This window comes from Podarcis tiliguerta, assembly GCF_965153285.1.
Source record: "Podarcis tiliguerta genome assembly, chromosome: 9".
In the NCBI taxonomy this organism is placed as follows: Eukaryota; Metazoa; Chordata; class Lepidosauria; order Squamata; family Lacertidae; genus Podarcis; species Podarcis tiliguerta.
Genome location: NC_139542.1, coordinates 69,759,883 through 69,775,252, shown reverse-complemented (window position 1 = coordinate 69,775,252; position 15,370 = coordinate 69,759,883). Strand labels below are relative to the sequence as shown.

The following is a 15,370-nucleotide window of genomic DNA, read 5'->3' as shown; positions in this document are numbered from 1 at the left end:
GAACAATGGCAGGAAGAAGTAAGACTCTGTTTCCTCCTGTGCTGAGAATGTACTATTAAAGAGAACTGCTACATGCCCTGTTGCTTTTAGATTACTTCATTGTAATTTCCATTACGCATAAAACTACCTTATTTGACAAATTGAATGGAAATTGAAATGACTCTGTGGCTAGATTCACATCTTATCAGATTAAGAATTTCTGTCATATATTTCCTGCTTTTTCACATCATTGCCAACATTTTACCACCTCAAGAGACAGTTTTTATCAGTAGATTCCTGCTACAGGTGGGGACACGGGTGGTGCTGTGGGTTAAATACATCTAGGACTTGCCGATCAGAAGGTCAGCGGTTCGAAACCCCCCTACGGGGTGAGCTCTCGTTGCTCGGTCCCTGCTCCTGCCAACCAACAGTTCGAAAGCACGTCAAAGTGCAAGTAGATAAATAGGTACCACTCTGGCGGGAAGGTAAACGATGTTTCCGTGTGCTGCTCTGGTTCGCCAGAAGCGGCTTAGTCAGGGACCGAGCAACGAGAGCTCACCCCATTGTGGGGATTCGAACTGCCAACCTTCTGATCGGCAAGTCTTTGGTTTAACCCATAGCGCCACCCGCGTCCTTAGAGACCAACTAAGTTTGTTATTGGTATGAGCTTTCTTGTGCATGCACACGAAATCTCATACTAATAACAAACTTAGTTGGTCTCTAAGGTGCTACTGGAAGGAATTTTTTAATGGAGTCTGTCTTATGAGAGAGGGGCAGTGGTTTGTGGGGACTTGTGCCAGCCAGGAGGCAAGAATCTGAGGCAAGGGAAACTTCAGGGCTGGAGGGTGGAGCACAGGATGGGTCGGAAGAAGAGGAGGAAAAAGCAGGCCAGGCAATTGAAGGACCGGGTGCTTCCGCACACTCTCCTGTGCCACTATTTCCCAGAACCAAGAAGGGACTGAAGAGGGAAGAGCAGAGGATTTTGTCACGCAGACACAGTCTCCAGCTGCCTGCACACAGCCCATCAGGAAAAGGTACATAAACTGGTAGAGACTGGTCCATAGAGCATGGACCTGGAATTAGCTGCCTAGTCTTTAGACTGGTGTGCTGGAGAGCTATAGAAGCAACTGTGTTATCTTTAAATTAATTTAATTTTTATTGGAATTTTATTTACAACATAACACAAACTCCCAATACACAAATCCACCCTCATTAAACATAACCTACATTGAACATAACATACAACAATACAAACAACCAAATAAAAGACTTCCTTTATCCTGCTTCTGGTCTCCTTATTTACTTCTTATATTATTCCTTTAGGAATAATTATTAAGATTTTTCTAATTATAACTTAAATATCCACAAAGTCTCCTGCAGACATTAATCTAGGTATGTATTTTAGGGCACTGTTTTGTGAAGTATTCTCTGCATTTTCCCCATGCTTTTTGAAACTCTTGTACTAGACAAGAGACAAGAGCATCTGTGTTATCTTTGACAATAAATACTGTACTTAACTATCTGCTGTGCACATTCCTTTGGCTGGGAAGTGCCCCTGACACCTGGCATTTCAATGAAGCTGTAATGAGAAGGGATGGTTCAATATCGAATGGCCTCAACTTGCATCTTTTATTTTCTCCAACAGCAACCTTGAGGAGAAAGCAAAGCCTTTGGTGGTTGGCTGGCTGAGAACGCACACAGACAAAAATAATTTGAGATACCAAGCTATTGTGGACCTGCACTCGCCCTGTTTTGGTCAATTTCCACTGTAGGATCAAGGTCAAGAGAAATCTGGTTCAGATAGTTCCCAGCAAAAGCCAGCTGTGTACAGCAATGGGTGGCTGGCCTTTGTGACATCATGAAGTCACCTCCTGTCAGCCCAGGCACAAGAATGAAATCTTTCTTCATATGAGAATGGGGAGGATATTTGAATAAAGCAGAGCTTTCCAAACTTTTCATGTTGGTGACACACTTTTAGACACGCATCATTTCACGACACAGTAATTCAATTTTACAGTGGTACCCTGGGTTACGAACTTAATTCGTTCCAGAGGTCTGTTCTTAACCCAAAACTGTTCTTAACCTGAGGTGCGCTTTCGCTAATGGGGCCTCCCGCTGCTGCCGCGCCGCCAGCGCTCAATTTCCATTCTCATCCTGGGGCAAAGTTCTTAACCCAAGGTACTACTTCCGGGTTAGTGGAGTTTGTAACCTGAAGTGTTTGTAACCTGAAGCATTTGTAACCCAAGGTACCACTGTACTAGCAAATCAAATGTTAAACCAACCCTTTATAAGAGCTTTTGCATGATACACCTAAACACTGCGGCCAACACAGTAACATGTCACAACACCCAGTATGGAAAGTATCAGCTGCTCTAATTAGTTTGGCCCTCAGTTTGAACTCTTAGTTTCACACTGGGTGGCTACAGATAGCAGTTCACCAAATAGTTGTCTGCCAACTAACAGTCACTCACTATGGTTTGTGGCAAAGGCAAAGGGCCCCTGGATGGTTAAGTCCAGTCAAAGGCGACCATGGGGTGTGACGCTCATCTCACACTGAAGGAGCTGGTGTTTGTCCACAGAGAGCTTTCCAGGTTTCTGCATGATATACCAGCCGTGTTTTAACATGTTAGAATTCTACCACACACCCACAGTCACTCACAAATCAGGAGAACAATAAAATACCTTCACCACTTAACACAAACAATCTGCCAAGTGATTACAAGACAACCATGTTAAATTACCGCACAGGAAATACCGTATTTTTCGCTCTATAACACGCACCCGACCATCACACGCACGTAGTTTCTAGAGGAGGAAAATCCGTAGGCATGCCACCCGTAGGCATTCCCTCCATAACACGCACAGACATTTCCCCTTACTTTCTAGGAGGAAAAAAGCGAGTGTTATGGTGCAAAAAATATGGTATATACTGTAATCTGTAATCTACCCCCAGTGGCCAACAGTTCTAAACCATAGTGTTGTGTTATAAATATAATGCTTGTTTCTACTCGGAAGAACTATCAGAATTTTGACTTTGAGTCATTTGGAGTCGAAGATTTCATTCAAATATCTTCTGTTGAAGGAAGCAGTGATTTTATTTAATACAGTGGTGCCTCGCAAGACGAAATTAATCCGTTCCGCGAGTCTCTTCGTCTAGCGGTTTTTTCGTCTTGCAAAGCGAGCCCATTAGCGGATTAGCGCTATTAGCGCTATTAGCGGTTTAGCGGCTATTAAAGGCTTAAGGGATTAGCAGATTAGCTGCTAAAAGGCTATTAGCAGCTTAGCGCCTTAGAAAAAGGGGGTGGGGAGCGAAAAAACCCCTCAAGAATCGCAAGACATTTTCGTCTTGCGAAGCAAGCCCATAGAGAAATTCGTCCTGCGAAGCACCTCTGAAAACGGAAAACCCTTTCGTCTAGCAGGTTTTCCGTCTTGCAAGGCATTCGTTTTGCGGGGCACCACTGTACAAAGTTCCCCAATCCAGAGCAAGTGAGCTACATTTAAATCCTAATGAAATCAAGTGGGTCACTGTGGAGGAAACATCTAAGATCTGCAGCTCAACTGGGTGTTCCTATTGAGTTGGCAATGCAGACAGGTCAGAAAATAATTACTGTATTATATTACTGTAGCTGCTGCTGCATTCAACCACTGCTGTTGAGCTCATAAGGTGCAAATATATTGAACTCAAACCTGATGCTTATTTAAGTGGGCGATATTTAAGCTGCCATTCTACACACATACACTGAGGAATAGCACTAAAACCTGGGTCTGGCTTTGGAGCCTATTGTACAATTCTCTAGCGTGGGGCTGAAATGACCCAGAAAGAGTACGAGAGTTAGAATTTTATTCCTTATCCAGCAAAATCTTTTAAGCAACTGTCATTTATCTTGTTTATGAGCTGGACCTTTGTATGTGAAATCTCTCCCCCCTGAAGATCAAATTTGTTACATTATACCCTCCACCCCCAATCTTCCTTTAAAAAGTATTCCGTGGCATATTTGATACAGAACTCATCCTTCCCTCATCTGTCACCAGGTATCATAATTGCAACAACAAAATGTGGAAACTCAATTATAGCCATGAGAAGAAACAGAGTATCATCTTCTAAAATGAATCTGTGGATGTAACTGGACCATTTACCTACTACAGCATAGGGTCAAGTGAATAGGAAACTATTTGTACTGGGACACAAAGGTGCATTATTTATAGTTACAAAGAGGACTTTGAACTAAAGTCTTTCAATTGCCCCCACCTTCAATCTAAATCTGAAGAGTTATACTGCAATTGCAATTTGCTTGCGGGTGAGGGACGGGAATTGAACCTTGCCCAAACCACAAAGGGAAGACCGTAGGATGTTCATTGTACCAGCATTTTCTCAACACAATCGCTAAGGCTTGTGCAATCTGTGTTCACCGCTGGCATCCAGACTTGTGGGGCTGTTGGCGAGGCTACCGCAGGTGAACAAGGAGCGCAAACTGATTTGTGGTAATCAAAGGCGTGGGCACTGATAGATTCCATTCCAATAAATAAAAATAAGAAAAGACTTGTGCTAAAGCTTCAGTCACCCCTTAAAAGGGGTGGGGGTAGGGAAGAGACCCCAGTCTTGCATGAAAACCTAGGAATTGTATTTTGGTATATATATATTTTTCTGTCGCCTCCTCCAGGCAATCAAGTCAACCCAGGCTTGCTGTCCAACATGAATCACTTGCCTGAGGTCTATATAAGTGAGCTGTGGACTTGCAGCTAATGCTGGCCGGTACACTAGGCAAACACATGAGCAGCTGTGCTCACATGTAAGGCCAGAGCAGTCAAATCATCTGGATTTCTGTTTCCCTGATTAAGGGTACAGAGGCTGGCTTTCTTTTGACATAGGCCGACTAAATGCAGCTACCCAGTCTTTAGCCAGAGGCAAGCCCTGTGGACTGAATTGAACACAGCTGCTTCGTTCTTGCAAAGGAGAAACTGTAGATGGGAAGGAATCTCAGGTCTCGGTGGTAGGGACACTTATTTGGAAAGAAGTCCAGTTGGCATCAGCAGGACTTACTCTGAAAACATGAATACTAGTGGTTTGTCTTATACACGGAGCCAAGCAAGCTGTTTACAACCAATTCAATCATAAAATGATGAAATTAAGTTAGCTGAGCTCTGGTACTGCAGCAATGGCCAGCACCAATAGTCTGAAATCCTGGCAAGTGCATTTACACTAAAGGTGCCATGTGCATGCATGTGAGGAATACAATCCACAACGTAGCATGCAATAAAATTCAACACAAGAATCCTACAGTCTATTAGATGCATTGTAGTATATGCACATGGTGCATACAAAGTGGCAATGCAACTTGAGAATCTTGGCCAGCACTGTTTATGAATGCATACTCAATTCAGAGTCCATGAAAGTGCAATGTCTGAAAACTATGTCTCTATTTTGATTTATTTTGCTCACATTGTATTAATCAACTAATGTGGTTAATGTAGAAATTTTGTTTGAAATTTGGGAGAGATAGGAGAAATAACTTAAGTCTTGCAAGGGTAGAAATGTTTTCTGCTAACACAAGCCATCCCCTGCAGTTTAAAACAGCCACACTGGCTGGAGCTGATCAGAGTTGGGTTGGGTTGCTGTTTTCTTCTTCTTCTTCTTCTTCTTCTTCTTCTTCTTCTTCTTCTTCTTCTTCTTCTTCTTCTCCTCCTCCTCCTCCTCCTCCTCCTCCTCCTCCTCCTTCTGTGATCACTCATAGCCGATTAAGATTGTCTTCCATAAACACGGTTTTAACAATGAGTCTGTAAGTTACTGTGGAGGCCAATTCTGGATCCACACGTCCTTCCACAGTGGGGACATTGGTTTCCAAGTGGGAGTTGATCACGGTGTGGATTTGCCAAGCGTGCCTTCCTCTTAGCACGCTTCTCCCTTGCGTCCTGAGTTCGAGTGTCTTCAAAGCCCATGACACCTTTGGTGAAGGCTGTTCTCCAGTTGGAGCGCTCACAGGCAAGTGTTTCCCAATTGTTGGTGTTTATACTACATTTTTAAAGATTTGCCTTGAGACAGTCTTTAAACCTCTTTTGTTGACCACCAGCACTACGCTTTCCATTTTAAAGTTCAGAATAGAGTAGTTGCTTTGGAAGACGATAATCAGGCATCCGCACAACATTAAGCTACCATGGACTATTAGCTATGAATCTACCGTAGACATGTGAATGAACAGGCAGAGTATGGATTTATTAAAAGTTGGTTCATGCTTGCAGAGGTTCATAAAACATCAGGATGGTAGAGTGAACAGGGGAACAGTAACTTTTATTGGGTTCCAACATTCACCACGAAGTTTGAGTCTCATGCCTCTCATTCCTACCCAGCCTGGCTTTGGAACTCATGAAGAATCATCAAATCCACAACATTATACCCGAAAGTGTCATCTAGATATTTCACATCAATTTAACTATGATCAGTTCTGTAGTAAATTCATGTCAGCTCCAGCAGCAAGCCCTCAAGTGAGGAACATGAAAACATATTTTTCCCAAGGTACCTCACCTGGAGTACTGTGTCCAGTTCTGGGCACCACAGTTCAAGAAGGACACTGACAAACTGGAACGTGTCCAGAGGAGGGCAACCAAAATGGTCAAAGGCCTGGAAACGATGCCTTATGAGGAACGGCTAAGGGAGCTGGGCATGTTTAGCCTGGAGAAGAGGAGGTTAAGGGGTGATATGATAGCCATGTTCAAATATATAAAAGGATGTCACATAGAGGAGGGAGAAAGGTTGTTTTCTGCTGCTCCAGAGAAGCGGACACGGAGCAATGGATCCAAACTACAAGAAAGAAGATTCCACCTCAACATTAGGAAGAACTTCCTGACAGTAAGAGCTGTTCGACAGTGGAATTTGCTGCCAGGGAGTGTGGTGGAGTCTCCTTCTTTGGAGGTCTTTAAGCAGAGGCTTGACAACCATATGTCAGGAGTGCTCTGATGGTGTTTCCTGCTTGGCAGGGGGTTGGACTCGATGACCCTTGTGGTCTCTTCCAACTCTATGATTCTATGATTCTAGGTTGTTAACCAACCTTTAGCAAAAAAAGGTAGCATTTAGTTAATTGAAAGGTATTGACCAGGATCCAAATGACCACATACAGCACATCAAGAGCACAGAGAGGTTTTCTTTGTTTATTTAGGTCTTCCCTCCACAGGCAGATTCCTGTCCTCCAAAAGAATTGTGGAATGGCATGAGATGCTGCTGCTGGAAGGAAATATCACCCCTCATCTGCGCGTAGACAGTAGCACTTTGTACTTACATAGAAGGTATTCTGGACCCTAGTGTTAAGTATTTATGTTCCATATAACCATATTCAACACTTGAGTTTCATTCCAGCAAGAGAAGCAGAGCCTTGAATTTTTTTAAACAAAGGATACAAAATTGATTTTTTATTGTCACACAAGATGCACTTATAAAATTCATACAGAATATCATTTAAGAGGGGGAAAAATCATTCCAAGCTTCCCTTGAGCAACAATTAAATAAAAATTAAATTACAACAAATTCACAAATATTCTGAATTAAATTTTAATGATCAAAATTTGTCAAAATGAACACATCTGAAACAATCATTTCTGTATATTTCTAGCTTAGTTTTAAAATTCCTATTCCCACTGGATTCTTAACTTTGGCCACTTCTTCAAGCTGAAGTGAGAAAAGAGGCTTGATAAAAGGGGTGTGGGCTGGTGAATGGCTACTTCAGAACAGCCTATATATTCCCAATCTTTTTAGCATTCATTGAAGCCTCTTTATCTGGATTTAATTTCTGTACACTGATTTTATTTTAGCAACAGTATCTGCAGCTTTGGAGGAATAAACATGTATTTTGAATTTTAAAATTTAGTATAACTTATCATTCTTTTCTGGGCCACTTTGCAATAGCTAATCAATGAACCAACGAAGATCTAATCAGCACACAAAAAATCTCATATTTAAAAAGTTTTAAATATTGCATTGTGTTTTGTAGACATTGCCCATCAGGTAGCAAGAAAGCACTTTGAGTGCAGCAGGCTTTCTCACTATGCTGAGCTGAAATGTCTGTTATTCCAGATTCAACCCTTCTTGAATTCCTCTTTGCCTGTTTCCCAAGCCCTATGCACCCCAAGTAAAACAGCTTAATACTTCAAAGCCCAAGTACTTCTAAAGCAACATTCATTCTACTTAAAAGTCTAAAACTAAAACCACCTATTTGAGGCTGTCTCCATTTTTGGCCATGTGCAGCTTTTCCAGCAAAGTCAAACAAATGCTCTCAGCTGATTGACACATTACCACGTGCAAGTCACTTATTTTGTCTATTTCAATGCAATGGCTCACGGTTGCAAGTGAAACATCTTTAAGTGCCAAGTGCAATCCCACATGTTGATTTTGCCCTTCCTCCCACAAGCTTGTCCACTTTTAACATTTACAGACTCAAGCTTTTCATGTTTAAAACACAGTGCAAATTTAAACAGAAAGGAAGAAAAAGCTGTTCTTGCCCAGTTATCGCACAGTCCACTATTCCCTGTTGTTGGTCAATTTCTGGCTACAGTCTTAACATTTAGACAAAAATATTATGCAGTAAATATTTCCTTTAAGGGTGATTTATTTGGATTAGATGAAGTACATTTTGAACAAACCTCTCGTAGCAAGAATATCTTGATTATGTATTCTAGTAAAAGTTTGAAAAAGTCTTTTGGCAGGTGAAGGATATTGAAATGTTTTGTAGTGGCTTATGACGCAAACATGTTTCCAATGTTATCCTTCTAATTAAGGGGCTTTATGAATAGTGATGCGTTCTGGAAGCACTGTTTCGTAAAAATGGATTTAAATATATTTCACACGTTATTTTTCAGGAAAGCGATGCTGTAGCTCTGCCAAGCGGAAGATCTTTCAAAACTCACATTTTCCAACACAACCAAGTTAACGATGTGAAGCTTGATTGGTTATCAAGCCAGGTTATTCACTGTAATAGGTCTGCCATTAATAATTTAAGTTTTTAAATAAATATTTTTAAGTGCCTGGTTTGGCACCCATCCATCGTGGCAGCGCCTGCTGTCCCAACAGCTCAGTATACTAAGCACATTTTATTTACAAAAGTTTAGTCAATTCTGTTTCCACAAATTGTAAACCTGTCTATCTCCAACAAATCTTTCTTTGCAGATCTGTGTTTTGACTCGGAACTGTCCGGGCTTATATCTTTCTCATCTCCATCAGGAGTTGTCAGGAACTGATCCGAGTTGCTCGTCACAAGCTGCGGCGCTGCATTTTCCTTCTGGTGTACAGGCTGACTGGTCACGGAAGCAGACAGGTTTTCATCTGTGGAAATTCATGAATGGGAAACAGAAATTAGGACTTCGCACAGTGGGAGAAGATGCTGATTATAGATCTGTGTGTTTATTGGCTTGTCACTGCACTGCAGGGTTTGCAAGTTAAAGATCTGTTCAACAGATATGCAAGGCAACTCAGTAAACTTGGGGTATCAGGTGCATAAAATCCTGCCACATAATTTCTCTCTTTTGTTGACAGTAGTGTTACATACTCCCGTTTAAGCCATGTCAGTAACCTTCTAACTTTTGCATTTCTAATGAAAAAAATAACCTTTTTGATACCTTCAGGTTGTTAAAGATAAAACCATACCAGCCCTCTCTGACAACTCCAGTAAGTAAGGGAGCTCAGTTATGGCAGAGGTTGCTAGTGATTACTATGTATGAGTACACAAAGAAATGCTAAACAAAAGCAGGGAAGGATGAATGGCTCACTGACACATGATTTACACCAACTCTACACTTTACTGTCCTTCAAAAGCACAAATGGAGATAGTGATTTACCAGAGATCAGTTTTTATTTCACTTTAATTTGCTACACTGGGTGGAATGTTCTTTGGAATGTTCTTTATTTTCTTTTGCCCAATTCTCTTTCACCTTTGAGCTTGCCCAACCCTTGGAAGGTTGGCTGTTGGGCCAAAAGAGATTTCCCAGCCCTGCTCTGCTGAAATCAGACGTATAATAATAATGTTATTATTTATACCCCAGGCCACTGGGTTGGGTGGCCTCAACCATGCCACATCAGATACTGAAATTTAAAACTTTATGGAATTAATCAGGCTACATAGTAAATAAGTAATAATTTTCTTAAAAGCTTAGTTCCTTGGAAGCCAAGTCTGTTGTAAAGGAAGGTAAAGGTAAAGGACCCCTGACAGTTAAGTCCAGTCGCAGACGACTCTGGGGTTGCAGCGCCCATCTTGCTTTACTGGTCGAGGGAGCCGGCGTTTGTCCGCTGACAGTTTTTCCAGGTCATGTGGCCAGCATGACTAAGCCGCTTCTGGTGAAACCAGAGCAGCGCACAGAAACGCCGTTTACCTTCTTGCCGGAGCGGTACCTATTTATCTACTTGCACTTTTTGGCGTACTTTCAAACTGCTAGGTTGGCAGGAGCAGGGACCGAGCAACGGGAGCTCACTCCATCACGGGGATTTGAACCGCCAACCTTCTGATCGGCAAGTCCAAGAGGCTCAATGGTTTAGACCACAACACCACCCAAATCCCTAAGCCTGTTGTTAGGAGCAATGAAAACAAAGGTGAATCTTTTAAGAAATAAAATGATCAAATTCAATATATTTTTTGGAATTGCCCTGTTCAAAGTGCTTATAAATAACCCAGATAAGATGAAGTGGTCTGTTAGAAGTTAGTAACTGACTGGACTAACATACTTTAACCCCAATCCTGTGACTTGAGTTCCTCACTTCTCAAATGTGGTGCTATTACTGTTTGAAGGGCATGAGGAATGGACCAGGAGTGCATGATGTTTTAACATTACTGAAACTAATGGAGTGTGTAGACCTAGTAAGCAGCTTAACTGAAAAAATGCTGGGAGCCCCTTGTAAGAATAGGATAAAACCAAAACCAAACGCTGTGCTTTGAAAAAAAATCTAGAAATGGAAAAGACCTTAACTTCCTGTGGGCTCACATACTCCGCTTTCCCCTCTCCTCTCTGCAAGCATGGCTGCAAGAAGTTCAGAGGTTTTGCTTTAGATTTCAATTCAGCCTTAATTGTGAACCCCAAGCTGTGGTTAATTTTAACAATGGATGGTTGAAACCAGCCAGCTTCATTAACTTTGCCCTGATCCCACAATAAGGCCTCTTATTCTTCCTGGAGAAATTAAAAATTCAGGTCTGTTCTAATTCAGAACAGTGAATATTTGGCATTTCCCCCAAAGTGCCAGATATTTTTAAGTGATCAAAAACACGAAGATGCCTTTTGTTGGGTCAATACTGGAAGCAATACTTTGAGTTACATGGACCCCTGCGGTTTCCTAACACTTTAGTTAGTGCTTCCAAGGACAAAGTGAGGCTGCACAGTAGACGAGAGATATGACAGAAGTCCAGAAGTAAAAGGTTCCGCTCACCTTGAGTGGGCTTGTACTTGCTTTGTGATTTGCCTAGTGGTTTGCCTGGGGTGCTAGCAGGAGGCGGGTTGAACAACTTCTCCTCCATGTTTGCTTCTTTGACGTACTGGCATGACTTTCCCAAGAGCACAATGCTATTAAGTACTTTGAGTGATATCAACCTGCAAGCAACAAGTATGTATGAAGTGATTCCAAAAACAGGAAGTGGATATGTCAGAATCGCCACTTCTTCCCTCTCTGTCTCCTCCATCCCTGCCTGATTCAAATTTCTGCCATTCTTCTAAGCCACCACTTTCCCCCTCTGAGTGTTTCCACCTTCTCACTCCCATGCCACGGCCGCTGCTATTGTGCAACCTGCTTTCGTTTTGCTCCCCTACCCCATCCTGACTTCATGCAAATACAGGATTCTGATGCAGCACTACAAATCCTGCAATGGGGGCTGCACATTATTATATATAAAGAAAAGAATTTTATGCTTGTGAAGTATGGCAAAGCCATCTAGTTGCCTGCATTTGCCATGACCCCCCATCACTGCCAAAAAGATGCCAAGGAAGAAAACCAAAATGAGTCAAGAGCAGAAGCATTTTGACAATTAGGGCCCCTGGACCACATAAATTGTCATTCAGATCCATAGGTGTGTGTAATATGGGTTGCTATAAAGAAGGTGCAAGTACATAATCAAGTGCTTTATATTATTATCTAATACATAAAGAACACTTTCCCATGGCTCACGTCTGTCTGTCAAAAGCGACTTTATCCAACTACAGTGGTACCTCCGGTTGCGGACAGGATCCGTTCCGGAGCTCCGAGGTTTCTGCAACCAGAGGGACTGCTTCTGCGCATGTGTACGATACGGTAGTGCGCTTCTGCGCATGCAGCTAAACACTTCCAGGTTTGCCGCTTTTTCAACGTGAAGTTTATGTTACCCGAGGGTAACGTAAGCCAGGGTGCTACTGTACACTGCTTACATCAATTCTTCCAATTAAAGTCTCCTAAATGAAACATTTTTACAAATTGTTTGATCTGTACTTACCCACAGTAGAAGAGAACAACACAAGCATAAGCCAAGACTCCTTGAACTTTTACTGAACTTGTAACAACTCTGATGAGCTAGAGGAAGAAATGAGTTAACACAGTTAAGCATTTTTAAAATAAAAGAACGATAACAAATCTGGGCATTAAAAAATGAAAATAGTTCTAATAATTATGTAACAGAATTTCAGATATTTTCTATCTTTCTACACATCATCCTTTTTAAGAAACCTTGCGTCTTTTGAAACACATAGAGTAATAATTTCAGTAGCGTGACATTATCTTAACTACTCTTCAAAGCTGGCTGTGGGATCTCTCCTCCCCTTTCATATTGTCTTTTCATTCAGCTGTCCAAGGTAGTGGTGGAAGTACTGCTTTGTAGTGGTTCCAGTTCTACTTAGCCAATTCCAACAGGTGAAAGGGGAGTGCTGCTCAGACCCCTAAGGTTGTCAAGGTGGGGCTCTGCAGGATTTGGGAAGGTATTGTCATCAATATGTTGACCACACAGCTCTATTTATTCCTTTCATCACAAGCAGCTGTGGCGGCTGATGCGGTGAACCAGTACCGACAAAGATAATGGACTGGATGAGGGCCAATAATTTGAAGCTCAGTCCAGACAAGACAAATATACTGTTGGTGAGTGGTTCCTCTGACAATGTAAGTGATAATGATAAGCCAGTCTGGAATGGGATTATGCTTCCCTTGAAGGACCAGGTCTGTAGCTTGGGGGATACTTCTGGACCCAATACTGTCCAAGCAGCTCAGAGTGTCTCCTACCAGCTTTGGCTGGTGGTCTAGCAATGTGGATGTGGATAAGCTAGCATCTAGTCCAGGCATAGGCAAACCCGGCCCTCTAGATGTTTTGAGACTACAACTCCCATCATCCCTGACCACTGGTCCTGTTAGCTAGGGATGATGGGAGTTGTAGTCCCAAAACAGCTGGAGGGCCGAGTTTGCCTATGCCTGATCTAGTCTCTGCTCTGGTAACTTCAAGGTTAGATTGCTGCAATGTGTGGCACCTGAGGCTGCCTTTGAAGATTAGCTGGAAACTACAGGTGGTGCATAACTTAGTTACTGAACATATGTATTGGCTTCCAATAAATTTCTGGAGCAAATTTTTAGTGCTGGTTTAGACCTATGAAGCCTTACATGGCTTGGGACTCCAATACCTTATAGAACACTTTTCCAGCAGTAGACTCCTTGTTATTAAAGGCCTTCCTCTGAGTGTCCCCTTCAGCAAAGATGTGGAGGCTGCTAACAAGTGGACCTCCATTTGTGGAATACTCTCCTCAAGAAATTTTGCCTGCCACCAACATCATCTTCTTTCCAGTGAAAAGCTACAAGCCGTTTCTTCTCCCAGGCATTTGTTAATTTTGTTCTCTCTCTGCTGCTGGGGCTTTCTGCTAGTTGCTTTTTATAGAGAATATTTTTTCCCCTTTCAGACATTTTTGCAGGACCATTTTAGGTTTCGTTTACTACGTTTTTAACTTGGAAGTCTGTATCACCAAAACCCAAGCTCTCACAGTAAAGTCTAAAGAGACATTTTAATTTTAAAAGCTAGCTACATAAGAATATATACCATTTTCAGCCAAGCTTTAACCTCACAGTACTTGAGGAAACTATGTTCTGGGGCTACATCACATAATACCCCTCTTCAAAAATAGCAATTCAAGGGTTTTGGAATATATTTCATCCCTTGGTAAAATTTTCACCACTTACCAAGGGAGTTTGCAAAATGACAACAAAGACATGACTTACTAGAACAGCCAATGGGAGAGGAATAAAGCCCATTCTCCTGGAAACGGAGTCACTGTAATCTGTGTATGCCTAGGAGAAAAGAATTGAACCTGAGTTTTTAAATTAAGTGTAGAAAACAAAAATAACAGAGCTAGTTCCACTGGGACTGGCTACACATTTTCGATGGCATCAACCTTCCCTGAAGCATCCATTTGAAAAAGAACAAAATCACATTTTAAACTGGTGAAACTTGCCTCATAAAATGGCAAATATATATTTGTGTGTGTGAATCCAATTAAAATTAATGCAATTTAAATTCACTGACCTATAAAGAAGGATCAAGCCGTCACACATTGTATCAGCAGATTACAAAGACATTTAATGGCATACTACGGCTGCGTTATCTAAAGGAAGGACTTGAATGTCATAAACATTAAGGAAAATATGAAATGTGACAGCCATCGCCATGCAGTTACAGATACTGCCTTTAAAATTAGGGTAGCTACCTCATCTATTTATCTCTTCCCCAGTCCCCATCTCAGCTCTACCATCTACATACCAACACTGAAACCCAGCTTCAACACTCGAACAATGCGACTGTTGCTGCTCTTTCCCTCACAAGTATCTCATTCTCCTACACATTGTGTCCAAAAGGTTGTGGGGGCCAGATGACTGCCCTCCTTCCAGATTTTGCCAGTCCCACCCATTGCCCACTTCCCCACCCCCCTTTTTCCTCTACCTTTGAGATGAATTCTGTTTAATTCTGCTCCCTTTGCATCTCTGCATTACACTTCTTTAACACCCTATTCCAAGACTCAATCTTCATTACAGGCTGATGCTTGGCTTGCTTTTCTTCCTCTCTGACAAAACTCCGAACTTGGTCCTTAGCAGTTTCAACTTTTGTGCTGACTTGCCCTCTCTTCCTTACCTCCTCTTGATCCTTTCTTCACCAACAACTGCTTTGTTTCTGCTCTCTCTTCTGTGAAATTCTTACTGTTTGATCATGACATTCAACAGTGCACACAGCTCAACCTCTCCACATCCAGTTTCTGCTGCTTCTGCAGCCTCCAAACCATTCAGACATTCACCAGGCCTTTTCTGCTTGCTTCTTCAACACTGCACTTTCTGTTTTCAATTATCACTGACTTCACCTCTCACATGCAGGACGCGGGTGGCGCTGTGGGTTAAACTACAGAGCCTAGGGCTTGCCGATCAGAAGGTTGGCGG

At 42.1% G+C, this 15,370-nt stretch overlaps 1 protein-coding gene and 1 long non-coding RNA gene across 4 annotated transcripts in view; one reads left to right on the top strand and one right to left on the bottom strand.

The window, feature by feature from the left end:
- Positions 1-5,726: 5,726 nt before the first annotated feature.
- On the top strand, positions 5,727-7,658 carry LOC310657842. Its single transcript, XR_014501964.1, has 2 exons — positions 5,727-6,516; positions 7,029-7,658. It is a non-coding gene; the product is annotated as an uncharacterized lncRNA (long non-coding RNA).
- TAPT1 (transmembrane anterior posterior transformation 1) overlaps positions 7,504-15,370 on the bottom strand; it is a 67,766-nt gene continuing 59,899 nt past the window's right edge. For all 3 annotated transcript variants that reach the window (XM_083398891.1, XM_083398889.1, XM_083398890.1), the window contains 4 exons: positions 14,165-14,233; positions 12,408-12,484; positions 11,375-11,535; positions 7,504-9,286 (listed from right to left, as the gene is read on the bottom strand). In XM_083398891.1, coding sequence (XP_083255017.1) covers positions 9,069-9,286; positions 11,375-11,535; positions 12,408-12,484; positions 14,165-14,233 — 525 coding nt within the window. In that variant the 3' untranslated portion in view covers positions 7,504-9,068. The remainder of the gene's footprint in view (positions 9,287-11,374; positions 11,536-12,407; positions 12,485-14,164; positions 14,234-15,370) is intronic.